The sequence below is a fragment of the Lynx rufus genome, unplaced genomic scaffold (genome assembly GCF_022079265.1).
Source record: "Lynx rufus isolate CCGP_SWC_20201006 ecotype Redwood Valley unplaced genomic scaffold, mLynRuf1.p SCAF_9, whole genome shotgun sequence".
Classification (NCBI taxonomy): Eukaryota; Metazoa; Chordata; class Mammalia; order Carnivora; family Felidae; genus Lynx; species Lynx rufus.
Window position 1 is genome coordinate 103,686,319 of NW_025814897.1, and position 14,170 is coordinate 103,700,488.

The 14,170-nt window shown below is 40.8% G+C and overlaps 2 protein-coding genes across 4 annotated transcripts in view; both read left to right on the forward strand.

Moving 5' to 3' along the window:
• Positions 1-9,476, forward strand: part of ZFP91 (ZFP91 zinc finger protein, atypical E3 ubiquitin ligase) — a 46,818-nt gene extending 37,342 nt beyond the window's left edge. For 2 of the 3 annotated variants that reach the window (XM_047072343.1, XM_047072345.1), the window contains exons 8-11: positions 107-185; positions 2,040-2,154; positions 5,173-5,272; positions 5,620-6,190. In XM_047072343.1, the coding sequence (XP_046928299.1) occupies positions 107-185; positions 2,040-2,154; positions 5,173-5,272; positions 5,620-6,130 (805 nt within the window). In that variant the 3' untranslated portion in view covers positions 6,131-6,190. Of the gene's footprint in view, positions 1-106; positions 186-2,039; positions 2,155-5,172; positions 5,273-5,619; positions 6,191-8,113 lie in introns of those variants that run through there. The other variant, XM_047072346.1, reaches the window with a different exon arrangement.
• On the forward strand, positions 8,135-13,485 carry CNTF (ciliary neurotrophic factor). Its single transcript, XM_047072348.1, has 3 exons — positions 8,135-8,223; positions 11,182-11,344; positions 12,557-13,485. The coding sequence occupies exons 2-3, from the start codon at positions 11,231-11,233 to the stop codon at positions 13,043-13,045; spliced, it is 603 nt and encodes a 200-aa protein (XP_046928304.1). The 5' UTR covers positions 8,135-8,223; positions 11,182-11,230; the 3' UTR covers positions 13,046-13,485.
• Positions 13,486-14,170: the final 685 nt, after the last annotated feature.

Genomic DNA, 14,170 nt, shown 5'->3' on the forward strand with positions numbered 1-14,170 from the left:
TTCTTTGTGCTATAAAATTGCTGTCCCCTATAGTGCACTGAATTAAGTCACTGTGCAGAGTGCCTCTTTTCTGTTTGCTAACATATCTACTACATACTGATCATAGAAAAAAGCCTCCAATCCAGTATGTCCGTTGTGAGATGGAAGGATGTGGAACCGTTCTTGCTCACCCTCGCTATTTGCAGGTCAGTAAGTTGTTACATAAGGCAGCCTTTCAGGTTAGGTTCCATTACTAGTTCTCATATTTCATGAGATATTATAATTTGTGAACTCGTGCAGGCTTTATCATTGACGTACAATGTCAAGAAAAGTGTCTAGGGGCGCCTGGGTGACTCAGTTGGTTAAACGTCTGGCTTTAGCTCAGGTCGTGATCTCCCGGTTCGTGGGCTCAGGCCCCATCGAGCCCTCTGCTGTCAGCACAGAGTGCACTTCGGGTCCTCCGTCCCCCCTCTCTCTGCCCCTCCCTCACTCATGCATGCTCTCGTTCTCTCAAAAATAAATAAACATTAAAAAAAAAAAAGAAAAATGTCTAAAAACATAGCACAAAAAAAGGATTTCCTTGAAATAGTCTGGTGTTTCCTATTGTGGTGTAAATACTTCTGATAGATGATTTTACCAACACACCAGAGACACAGATGAACAGACTTTATTTTAATGTGTATTTTTAAAAATAAAATTAGCAACTCAAATCAGTGATTTCTTAAAACCTATTAATTAAAATAAATTTTTAGGGGCGCCTGGGTGGCTTGGTCGGTTATGCGTCCGACTTCAGCCCAGCTCATGATCTCACGGTCCGTGAGTTCAAGCCCCGCGTTGGGCTCTGTGCTGACAGCTCAGAGCCTGGAGCCTGTTTCAGATTCTGTGTCTCCCTCTCTCTCTCTCCCTCCCCTGTTCATGCTCTGTCTCTCTCTGTCTCAAAAAATAAATAAACGTTAAAAAAATAAATAAATAAAAAAATAAAATAAATAAAATAAAATAAATTTTTAGGGTTTTGTTTTTTTTTTTTTTTAGTAGAGTTTTAATTATTTTTTTTTTTCAACGTTTATTTATTTTTGGGACAGAGAGAGACAGAGCATGGACGGGCGAGGGGCAGAGAGAGAGGGAGACACAGAATCGGAAACAGGCTCCAGGCTCTGAGCCATCAGCCCAGAGCCTGACGCGGGGCTCGAACTCCCGGACCGCGAGATCGTGACCTGGCTGAAGTCGGACGCTTAACCGACTGCGCCACCCAGGCGCCCCATTAGTAGAGTTTTAAAAATGAATTAAAGATTCAGCTTATATTTAGGTCTAGCAGAGGACATGAAAGTGAAATGTTTATTACTAAACCTTAAGAAATGCCTCTTTGGGGGCACCTGGGTAGTTCAGTCGGTTGAGTGTTCATCTCTTGATTTCGGCTCAGGTCATGATCTCACGGTTTGTGGGATCCAGTCCCATGTCGGGCTCTGCGCTGACAGTGCCAGCACGGAACCTGCTTGAGATTTCTCTCTCCTGCTCTCTCTGCCCCCTCCTGCTTGTTCGCTTGTGCTCACACTCACTCTCACTCTGTCTCGCAAATAAATAAACATTGTAAAAAAAGGACAAATGGCCTGTTTGATTTTTAGTTTAGCAGCAAATATAATGCAAGAGAGACTAAGCCCTCACTTTCTGATTCTGGTTCTGTTATAGTAATGTTTGGTACTATTCTTTTGCTATAGGCCATTTACTGCATTCAGCGTTATATAATACATGATCTCTATATTCTCATGATAATGCATTTGGTATTGTTAGGGCAGTAACTGTCTCCATTTTGCCAGTGAGAACTGTAGCTTACAGTATTTAAGTACACGTCCTAAGGTCACACTGCTCATGAATGATGGACCCAGATTGGAATCCAGATCTGTTTCCATAGCCTATGTTCTTAACTATTTTATTATACTGCTCCCTCCCCCCATCCATATGCAGAGTATTTGGTTTTTCTTTAGCACTTTTGACTTAGCAAAGGAACAAGCTTTCAAGAAGCCTTAATTTTTATCCCTCTTTCTATTCTCTTACTGTTTTAGCACCACATTAAGTATCAGCATTTGCTGAAGAAGAAATATGTATGTCCTCATCCCTCCTGTGGGCGACTCTTCAGGCTCCAGAAGCAACTTCTACGACATGCCAAACATCATACAGGTACTTTTTTAAATAAAATGTTTTATCAAGTATTAAGTGCATTCTACTTTTAAGTATGTAGATTGGTAATGATACTTTTTTCTAATGTAAATCTTAAAAAGTCTACAGTCAAGTGTGAGAGGTATGAAAATAAAATGTAATAAAACATAAATTTTATAAGAGATGAACAAACTAGGGCTTTTTCGCTTTTATCCTTTGACTTTTTTAAGAACTTTTATGACCAGGACAGTTTTTTTATTGAGCACATACTCTATATCACCTGTGGACTAGAAACTTCACATATGTTATCATCATCATTCAACATCACCAAGTTTGCTTATATTATCCTTGTTTTACAGCTGAGAAACCAGAGGCTTTTGCACATTAACTTGGCCTTGGTGACATCACTAGTTTTTAACAGAACCAAGATTTTCTAACTCCCTTTCTGGTAGATACTTTGTAGTAGCTCTTATGGACTAGAAATGAGGAGTATGAAGAGAAAGCCTGGATGGTAAAGAGGGTTGCCTCTGGTTTATGCTAACTACTCACTAGCTCCTGGCAATTCTGGTGCTGTTGAAATTGTGAAGGCTAGCTATTACATTCCTAGGAAATCTCCTGTAGGAGCTTTTCTTTTAAAAAGAGAAACCAAATGCCTTCGTAATACATAATATAGAATGGATTCAAATTCCACTCATTTTTAGCCACTGACAATCTCAAAGCCATTCAGTTAATAGGAACAAATTAGGCTGGGTATTAAGAGTTAATTGAGCAGGTGCCAGGCACTGGATTATTACCTACTATCTTTTCAGTAGTTGTGGAGGGTACAACTGGGAATTCTAGTTGTCTCCTACCCAGGGTTATACTGATATATGTACCCTTTCCATCTTTTACTGTATATGTGACTTAGACAAGTTGCTTAACTTCTCGCCTTTCCTCATCTGAAAAATAGTGATAATAATGTCACAGATATCATGGAATTATTATAAGGATGAAATAAGATCACATCCATAGTGCTGTTTACTGCACAGGGCCTGGCACACAAACTTCTCAGAGCCCCAGGGTTTGAGCTCAGGTCTGACTCACTGCAAAGTCTGCAGTCTTCCCATGATACCATGCTGCTTCAGGGAGAATGTTGTCTCCACTCTGTTCCTTGCTAGATGCTGCCATATCTCTGCTTCTTCTCCCTGTTAATACAGTTTTATTCTCTACAAAAGTAGTTTCTGACAACCAGTTTAGGGTATTAGCTGTAAGTATCAAGTAACTACTATGACAAACTGACTCCTTTAGAAATTCACTCCATTTCAATTATTTGTATTTGGCTAATACAATTTTATGATGTCATTGCAGTTTTTCTTTTTCCAAATTAGTATGTACAGACTCCCTTTGAAAATGTAATTTATTTGGGGCACCTGGATGGCTCAGTCGGTTAAGTGTTTGACTCTTAATTTTGGCTCAGGTCATGATCTTATGGTTTGTGGGATTGAGCTGTATGTGGGGCTTGTGCTGATGGTGTGGAGCCTGCTTGGAATTCTCTTACCATCTCTCTCTGCCCCTCCCCCACTCGTACATTTTCTCAATCTATCTCTCTCTCTCTCTCTCTCTCTCTCTCTCTCAAAATAAACATTGTTTAAAAATGTAATTTATTTAAGCAAGTGGATGCCCCACCCAGGTTTGCATGTTACAATGAAACTAGAAAGGTAGGCAAGACCTGGGAGACAAACTGAAGAGTTGTCTCTGGGTTAAAAGTGCATTTTTAGACCTTGCCTATTCATCATGTAGAAAATAGCCCAACAGGAATCGATGTCACTTGAGCGAGTTACTTACAGAATCTCAGACCCGCTCAACTAGCATCTGCATTTACTAACATCCCTAGATGATTCCCAAATATATTCAAGCTTGAGAAGAACCTGGCTCTTCTCCCACACTTGGCTTTAGAACTGTTTGGGATGGGGCATAGAATTAAATTGGATATTGTTTGCCTTTTAACTTATCCTCGTGTTTTCACTGTGACTATGTGTAGCAATTTTAAGAGAAAGGCCCAGAAAACATAGTGGTCATTTATTCAAGAGATACAGAGCATCTCCTTGTCCACTTCTCTCCAAAACCAAGTGATAAAGAAATAATTAAGTGCAGTGCTCCTTTGACCCATAGATTTTACACCATGTTACCAAGTTCATCAAAAATCCTGTGAAATTTGGGGGGATTGTGAAATGACAGAGGCAGAGGTTGAATGGTGCAGAAGATGTGGGGTAGGAGAATAAGGTAAAGAATACAGGTACTGTTTGCACATATATGATGACAGTAACTTGAGCCTTTTTGAGAGAAATTTAAATTGTTTATCTTGGGTAACATTTTTTAAACCTGAAACAGAAGACATGATTACCACTTTAATTGTGGATCACTTTTCTTCTAGGAGATGCCAAATTCTGTTGTTATTGTTGATTTTGGTGTTTGAGTGCCAAATTCTTCATATGTAAGCATTCAGCTTCCACAGTCTGGAAAAACTGTTTTAAAGAATAAAATCCAGGGAAAATGTAGTTGTTTACTTACTAAGCAATTTATCCAAGATCTGGATTATTGGTAAGATTGAGATTAGGGTTCCAATTCTCCTATTTCCATTAGGTTGTTTTTGTTTTGCTTTGTTTAGTTTTCTAAAACAAGTCCTGGGTGCCTGGGTGGCTGAGTCGGTTAAGCCTCTGACTTGCTCAGGTCATGATCTCATGGTCCGTGAGTTCGAGCCCCATGTCCAGCCTGCAGCCTGCTTTGGATTCTGTGTCTCCCTCTCTCTCTGCCCCTCCCATGCTCACAGTCTTGTCTGTCTGTCTGTCTCTCTGTCTCTCTCTCTTCCTCTCAAAAACAAACATGAAAAAAGAAAATAGTATATATCTTTTTAAAATTTTGTTTATCCAAAGTGTATTTTATACATTGAAAACAATATTGCTCTTACTAACTGATCATCTGCTTACTTACTGTAAACTGGGAAAAAATACTTAAGAGGGATTCGAAATGGAACACTGACCACATTATTTTTCTTCTTAGATCAAAGGGATTATATCTGTGAATATTGTGCCAGGGCCTTCAAGAGCTCTCACAATCTGGCAGTGCACCGGATGATTCACACTGGCGAGAAGCCGTTACAGTGAGTGTTTATTTACTGGTGAACATCTGGGGGAGAAGCGCATACATGCCCTGCTCGCGGGTTAGCCCCTGTACAGACATTTCAGTTGCCACTGCTGTTTACTTTTACCAAATCAGAGGATTGATTGGGGATGCAAGTTACTTAGTGAACTTTTCCTTGTTTCCTCTGGTTTTTAAACAAAAGAAAAAAGATTAGTTTTCCATCTAGTTAACTTTTCCTAATTTTTCACAAGTATATGTTAGTGTCTATTGCTTGTATATGTGACCTCTAAGTTCTTGCCCTGACCCTGAGTAAGAGCCCTTTTCATTTCTCTGTTTGATCAGCCATTTCCTCTTCCGCTCTCTTAGATGCGAGATCTGTGGATTTACTTGTCGGCAAAAGGCATCTCTTAATTGGCACATGAAGAAGCATGATGCAGATTCCTTCTACCAGTTCTCTTGCAATATCTGTGGCAAAAAATTTGAGAAGAAGGACAGCGTAGTGGCACACAAAGCAAAAAGCCACCCCGAGGTGCTGATTGCCGAAGCTCTGGCTGCCAATGCAGGCGCCCTCATCACCAGCACAGATATCTTGGGCACTAACCCAGAGTCCCTGACACAACCTGCAGATGGGCAGGGTCTTCCTCTTCTTCCTGAGCCATTGGGAAACTCCACCTCTGGAGAGTGCCTCCTGCTAGAAGCCGAAGGGATGTCAAAGTCATACTGTAGTGGGACAGAGCGGGTGAGCCTGATGGCTGATGGGAAGATCTTTGTGGGAAGTGGCAGCAGTGGGGGCACTGAAGGGCTGGTCATGAACTCGGATATACTCGGTGCTACCACAGAGGTTCTGATTGAAGATTCAGACTCTACTGGACCTTAGTGGAAGGGAAGACTTTGGGCACTGGGACAGCTCAGACTTTGTATTTAAAAGATAAAAAGGACAAAAAAAAAAAATTTAAAGCATTTAAAATCTAGTAAAATAACTGAAGGGCCTGCTCTTTCCATTGTGGATCACAGCACACACGTCTACACCCACCTTCTTCTCCCCCTATTGTCCCCTTTATAAAATTGATGTTGCCTTTACCAAAAAGGTAGGCAAAAAAGAAGAAGCTCTTAAAGTGAGGGTTATCCTCCTACTCCGTTCCAGCCAGGCAGACTTCGTGCTCACCGGCAGATCCCTTCTTAAACCTGTAACTGATGTGCTCTGGATCAGCTTTTAACTCTTGATAGTATATTACTGTCCTCTAAGCCCCTTCTCCTTCACTGCTGCCCTATGGTTCTGGCTTCTACCCACCGCGGCACACTTACCCCCAAAGCATCATACAGTTCTAATCTCTGGAGGCTGGCAGCTTGACTTGGCACTTTAGGCCCCCTGGCAGGGTGAGCTGTTAAAACAGCCCACCTCTCTCACTCACCCCCTTCTCCTCCATTCCCTGCTGGGTTTAGGAAAGGAAGGATTCATGGGGACCACCTCCCTCCTCTGTGACCCCAGCACTTCAGTCCCCTCCCAACACCTCCATCTGGTTCTCAGTGGTGCTCATTAGCTTGGAAGCAGGCTCCCAACAGGGAGGGGGGCTGCCCTCTACATGGTTTCTCTGACCATAAGACAGGGCTCTGTATCAGTGAGAAAAGTCCCAGACTAATGGCAGAAATTTGCACTTTGAACATGTGTGTTTTTGTGTTGTGGAACCTGAGATTCCTTATTTATTAATGGAAAGTCTGATTTTCTTTTTTTTTTTTTTTTTTTTTTTTTGGATCTTTGTTGCTATATTTTGTGGGGCTGGGAGAGATTAGATTGTTCTGACATGGGGTCCTTTCCATAAGAAGTACTTTTGAAGGCAAGATATAGGGTTGAAGAAGCACAGCCAGCCTCTAAATCATAGCTCTCCAGTGGCCTTTAAAGAATGCTGGTCCTCAGCACTAACAAAATCACTACAGTAGCATACAGTAGCCTAATGCTTTTTCAGAAGCCTATTTAGGGAAGGTTGTTAGGTTTTCAGTATTTAGTGCTCTTTGAGTTTTTAGAGCATTGAAATTTAGGAATTTTGAGAGGATGAGAAGGATTGTTCAGGGTCTGAATTACAGATACAAGATTTTCTCTTATGCATTTCTTTTCTTTTTTTGTCCCCTTCATTTCTTCCTGCACACCTTCCTGTTGGCCCAACTGTGGCCCCTTGCTTTGTTTTGGTTTTTGCTTTATCATTGGTTCATTCCAGCTCCCAATTAGTGAAGGACACTGCCATCAGTGAAGAGGTCTATGACTCGTACAGTTTTAAGTCAAGGAAAATTGCTCTGTTTTGTTTTCCTTCTAAGAACACTTCAGAAGAGGAAAGACTTCCATAGACGAAGTTAATAATCTGTATAATAATCACCTTGGCTTTCACCTAAAATTCTGGGAATTACCACTTCCATTGAGATAGAATGGGGTAGACTGCTTATTCCTGTCCATGGGAGAGGCAGGTGGTGTTTTTTTTTTACAAGTTTATAACTCCCAGAAGACTAAAAACCTATTAGGGGATTTTTAGAGAATTAGAAGGGCAGTTTCTATCCTTCTGTGTACCTCACAAGCCGGAGTTAAAGGCTTGTCCTATTCATTGTTTGTCAGAAATGTGTGATGGCTATTGGAAAGAATGAAGTTTTGCTGGGATCAAAATAAGGAACGGCTTGTTTTTCACAAACACTAAAACGACAAAGTTTATTAATTTTCTCTTTGATTTATTTTTTTCCAAAAAGAGGGGTAACAAAATGTCATCTCTGAAAGAGGCTTACTTTACACCCACTAGTGTCAGTGGTTGGGATGCCAGGGATAGGGAGTCAGACACCTACAGTGAACAGACTTAAATGCACCATTGTTTCTTTTCAGAGTGTTGCAGATTTGCCGTCCCTCCAGTGTGGGGGTAGAAAATGGAATAAGGATAGAAGGGATGTAGAATATGCTTTCCTGCCCACAGTAAGGATTTGGAATGGACTCTGGTATGTTGAGTACATTTGAAAATATTATCAGATTGATTGGGTGCGTTTACAACAAAGTCATTCCACTTCCCTTATAAGTCCTTTTTATATTGTTTCACTGGCTCGCATCTGGACTCCACACTTAACTTCTGTCGTCGTCACATTTATCTTCTTTGTCCCTGTAAGTTGTGCTTGCAGTGGTTAGTCATCAGATATTTTAACCACCTACACAAAAGCAAACTGCGTAAAAAACTTGATGAGAGAAAGGGAAAATATGTTTTTCCCTATATCACACTCCTCCCCATCAAAAGCAACAAGTTAGTTCTAATAATTAGGAACTTTGTGTTTCTCCTTTTGTTTCTTGACCTCTTTATAGGTACCATTTGCCAGCAGTTGGCTTCAATAAGTTATTATTATCAGTATGCAATCAATTTTAAAATATTCTCCAGGGACTTTATCTTTTTTCCTTTTGAGAAAGGGATGCTAGCACAATAAAAAGTGGTGCAAGTAAGCTGGCTTCTACTAGGCCCTCTTCCCTTTCCCTGTCTGCTTATCACGCTGTTTACGTCTATGTCCTTCCAAGGAGCTCTCCTAACCTTAAAATTCCACGTTGCCTACTCATAGTCAAATTGTGTTACCTTTTTAATAACTCTTCCCATTGCATATTCTCCATCTTGAATTGGCAATTCTAAATTCTGAAAATGTAACTCAGATACAAGTATTCTTTCTGGGAGATGCGCTTCCCCCTAATCTCTGGTTGCCTGTGGTTATTCTGCATAATTGAGACTTACTGTGCTTCAGAGAGTTTGGATACACACTGGCCAGGATTACTGGGAGTTAAAAAAAAAAAGAAATCAGGTATGGAAAAGCATCTACATAGAGCACTTGAACCTCCTTTGTACCTGTTGGAAAAAAATCTAAAAAGTGTACTAAAGCCAGCTAAGGTTATCACGGTCTGGTTGTTTGAAGTACCATTTTTCCCTCCTTCTTTTTCCCACTTTCCAATGTACTCAAGAAATTTGAAAAATTGTAATGGATCAATTTAAAATATTTTATTTCCTGAAAGCCTTTTTTGCCTGTTGTAATGTGCAGGACCCTTCTCCTTTGATGGGAGAGACAGGTAGTTACCTGAATCTAGGTTGAAAAGGTTATGTAAAAAGAAATTATAATAAAAGGGATACTCTGCTTTTCAAATCCTTGTTTTCTCTTAATCTAGTTAAGGCATATCCAAAATAAATATGTAAAGAAGAACAATAAAAGTTGTCTTCTTGGAAGCAACTTGTCTTCCTTGATTGTAATGATTACAGTTCTCCAAAGGATGAAGACCATTGATGCCGTTCAGTGAGAAACAAGGGCCCTCAGAGCAGGTTTTATGTGGCAGATGCTGTTTGCTCTCATTGAGAATCAGACAGTTAGCATCTGACTCATTTTAGTTCTTGATTTCTAATGCTGAGTTGCCATAGGATTCTGTGATCATCTGGCAAACTTGGAAATCCCTCCCATGTTTTGGCAGACTTGTAGAAAAGGTGGCCTCATTAGTCTAGTAGAGAGAACGTTAAGGATGCTGTGAAGTTTATGTTAGTCTGATAAGTGACAAAACCTTGGTGGCATTCAGTATCGGTGCTTTTTCAGAAAACTCCGTGTCCACGCAAGTACTAACTTAAAAAAAAGAACTAGAATCCTCCTACGTTCTTAAAAGGCCTACTATGACAGCACCCACTTCTCACTTTTCTCCCTTCTTACTCTCGCTTATTGTTTACTTATGGAAGTTTGCACCTGAGCTGTGGGTTTCAGTGTAGAGGCAACGTCTATGCTATGAAATAGTGGGAGCTAATTGATTGATTCAGGGATGACACTTGCAGCTCTTGGGTCAGTAAGTATCATCCTCTAACCTATGGAGTTAAATGCAATAGAAGAACAACTCTGCACATGCTGTTAAACTCTTTTGCCCTCATTTCAAAGCCCAGCTCATTCTCTTATCTTGTTGAGAAGCAGTGTGGTGTGACTGGGCTAAGGAAGAAAAAGAAAAGCATGTTGTCACTTGAGACTGCCTTAGAAATGTTACCCGGTCAGGGTTGGGTGTTTCCTGTCCTTGGGAAGAAAACAGGCCTAAACAGTACCTTCCTCATCCTGTAGCTATGAGGAAGGCACCATGATCGAGGTTAGAGATGCTTACTTTGCTGATTTTTTAGTGTAAATTAAACTAACTTTAGATACATAATGAAGTGATACAAATGAAAAGATGCTGTATTTTTAAGGGACCTGTTTCACATAAACTTTGTTTCTTAACAAATGTGAAAAACCTAAAGAATGAAATTGGAAAGTCAATGAGAGAAACAGCTGTAAAATCAGAGACCTATATTGAAATTTTGTGCCTGCTTTCTGGGTTTTGTGTACATTATTTACTTTAAGCCTCAATTTCGTATGTAAAATGGGGAAATTAATATTTATCTCATAGAATTATTCCATAGGTCGAATAAAGGCTTTAAAGCCTTTAGCACAGTGTCTGGTCCAGAGTAGCTGCTTAATCAGTGGCGGTTGTATTTATAGTAATAACTTAATATTCTTGAACACTTTACCAGGCCAAAAAAAGGAAAGAAAGAGGAGGACATGGGGAATACAAAGGAGGGTAATAATAAAATTAAATGATTATATGCATATAATACAGATCACATTAGGCAGGGGTGTCATGAGGATTAGTGTGATAGTGACCTTGTTGCTAAGTGCAAAAGCAAAACAATGACATAAAAACAAGTAGGCTAGGCACTGAGTGGAGGAGAGAGATGGAGGCAGACACTGCAGGAAAAAAAGCTGATTAAAAAGGGGCCTTTGATTCCACAGGCACAAAAATCCACAGCCAGGAATTTGCTGCCACCTCTGAGTCAGGCAGGGGGTGGGGGTGGGGTGCACAATCCCATTAGTACAGAATGCCCAGTGGATTTAGTCTGAGAGTCACATTTCTTATTTGGACCAGTGTAGACAGAAGCAAACCCAGCTCACTTGTTTCCTGGGACATTTGAGTTAGGGGATGGCTTTCGCAGAGCACTCATCGCTGACCCCTCACCGCCGGGACCTCTGTAGCCGCTCTATCTGGCTAGCGAGGAAGATTCGTTCAGATCTGACTGCTCTTATGGAATCTTACGTAAGTTGCCTATTTTGCTGTTGTCTGTTTTCACTTCATCTCCTCTGATGGAGCCCGTTACCGCCATGTCTGTCCCAGCCCCCATTGCCAATCGTGAAGGCCCTCCTCATATAGTCATTCATAGATTGGGCCCGTCATTTGACATGGTTCTTCATGGTTCCTTCCCTTAAGGAAACTCCTGTGACCTTATTTTCTTCTCTAGGCTATTTAGGAGACATGCTCTTTGAATAAGAAAATATACATGGGGTTCTGGGTAGGATTGGCTGTATGTCTTGGAGGCTGTTCCTAATTTGATCGCCTACAGTCTGAATTCTACCAGAATAGATTAGCCGTGGGCCCTCTAAGTATGGGTTCTTCGTATACATCGTTCTGAATTTTTGCACTGTGTAAAGAGTGAGGTGTATAGGATTGAGAGAAGAGCAGCACAGATCCAAAGAATTTCTCCTAGCCACCCACTTTTTCATAATTTATACAAGTCTCCCTGTGTCTAAATAGAATAGTCACCTACACTGTCAAAAGGATCCCCTAGAAAATTCACTGGGAGTTCCAGACTGGTTTTCTGATAGAAGGAGATCCCCATCGGTGTCCATCTAAGGCCTATAGGAACACTGAAGGCCCTGTGAGAGTTCTGAATATAGATTCGTACAGCCTCACCAGTTAGAAATCAGACTCTTTGAGATACCAAAGAGTCTGATTTTTTTTTTTTTTAAACGAATTCCCACTGAATTCTCTTAAAGGATTGTCCTCACCATTGAGAGTGGACAATGGAAGAGACGGGGTTAGAAGAATTCTGCAGTGGGTTAATTCTAGGGCTTCATAGATGTACCCAGTGTTTTTAAGTATGTTTAAATTACTTAAATTCCAATATGATCTAAAATACTCCAGTTTCCAGGAGGCAGTTTGAAGTGGGAAGGAAGCATTCTAGACCAGTGGTTTTCAACCTTTAGAACCCAATGAAAACTGCAGATTCTCCCACAAAAACTGAACAGGTAGTCAAAACAGTATGTATAATTTCAGAGACAATAAGGTCTTCCTAAAGTCCCATCATTGGATCTCAAATAAAGAGTTCCTTTTGTAGATTTGTTATTTTCTTTACAATCTGGATCCTTTTTGACCAGGAAGATGAAAAAGATTTTACATGAGATTTAGGGATGAAATAAAAATGTTGGGATAATTACAGAAGATATGATGTTTTTATGTATCCTTGGCCAGATGAAGCATCAGGGCCTGAACGAGAACATAAACCTGGACTCTGTGGATGGTGTGCCAGTGGCAAGCACTGATCGATGGAGTGAGCTGACTGAGGCAGAACGACTCCAAGACAACCTCCAAGCTTATCGTGCCTTCCATGTTATGTTGGCCAGGCTTTTAGAAGACCAACAGGTACATTTTACTCCAGCTGAAGGGGACTTCCATCAAGCAATACATACCCTTCTACTCCAAGTTGCTGCCTTTGCTTACCAACTGGAGGAATTAATGATGCTCCTGGAACACAAGATCCCCCCCAATGAGGCTGATGGGATGCCTACCGTTGTTGGAGATGGTGGTCTCTTTGAGAAGAAGCTGTGGGGCCTGAAGGTGTTGCGAGAGCTTTCACAGTGGACAGTTAGATCCATTCGTGACCTTCGAGTCATTTCTTCTCATCAGACTGGGATTCCAGCACACGGGAGCCATTATATTACTAATGACAAGAAAATATAGCAGTTTTCCCTCTTCTCTCCCCCTTCCTTTTCTAGTGGAATATACACAGTTCCCTGAGGCCTCACTTTCCCATTCTTAAGTTTTGAAAGTTTTCTAACCTTTTAAGACCACAAGCATTTTCATCAAGTATGGTTGGAGACATGGACAAATGGGCATAAGGTTTATTGTGGAGAGTGTGTGTGTGTGTGTGTGTGTGTGTGTGTGTGTGTGTGTTTTGGACCATGAGGGAGTGGGGACAAGGGCAACATCCTTCCACTTTAGTGCTCTAACCTTTTCTACCCACTAAGTTAACCTTACAAGTATTTAACAGTCTCACAGGATAAATGTATGTTTAACTTTAGTCCTAGATGACTTTTCTGAGAAGACTGAAACAGTGAATGAAAAATCATGGACTCTACTAGCCAATTCAAACTCACAGATAATAAAAATAGTAACTAACGTTTATGGAGTATGTACTGTATTGTAGCAGTACGCCAGGGGCTCTGTGTGTAATTTCCACAACTCTGTTGAGGGAGGTAGTGTTCTCCCCTCTTGGCAGATGAGAAAACAGAAATTACAACTTGTTCAAGGTTACCCACCTAGCAAATGGCACGCTTCAGTTTGAACTCAGATCTTTCTCACTCTAAAGCCTATGTGCCCTTCACTTTAGAGGCCTAATTATGAACTTCTTTCACTGCACCTCTGTGTCACAGAGGGTTGGAAAATTGACCCATGTAGTCTATCCCTAGCACTGGAAAAACAATCCCCATTATGTGTCCTGATGTTACTAGAACAAAATTTGCATGAAGGGCAGTATTTGTTGCCCATGCCTAGCTAAGAAGAGAGCACTGGAGATGTTAAGATTCGGTTTGGGGAAAAGATTAGGCCCACCAGACTTGTGAAATTAAGAAGCTCCAGGCTGCTTTAGAGTGCCCACAAATGTTTTTTGAGTTTTGGATTGGGCACAACTCGTACTAGGTTACCTCACATTTATTGTAATCAGCAATGTGGCAACATAGGCACTGTAAGCCAAGCATTCATGCACAATGGTTGGAATACTACTCAGGTTAAAATGTCACAAAACTCCTTTTACCACACATTCTCTGGACTTAGTCATGAGGAGAGGGTGAGGCCCACTCTGTTCCA

Excerpts from the sequence above, each read along its gene's own strand:
- CNTF (XM_047072348.1), top strand. The coding sequence starts at position 11,231 with ATGGCTTTCGCAGAGCACTCATCGCTGACCCCTCACCGCCGGGACCTC. Across the intron at positions 11,345-12,556 it reads CTGCTCTTATGGAATCTTAC|ATGAAGCATCAGGGCCTGAA; the intron begins GTAAGTTGCCTA and ends ATCCTTGGCCAG.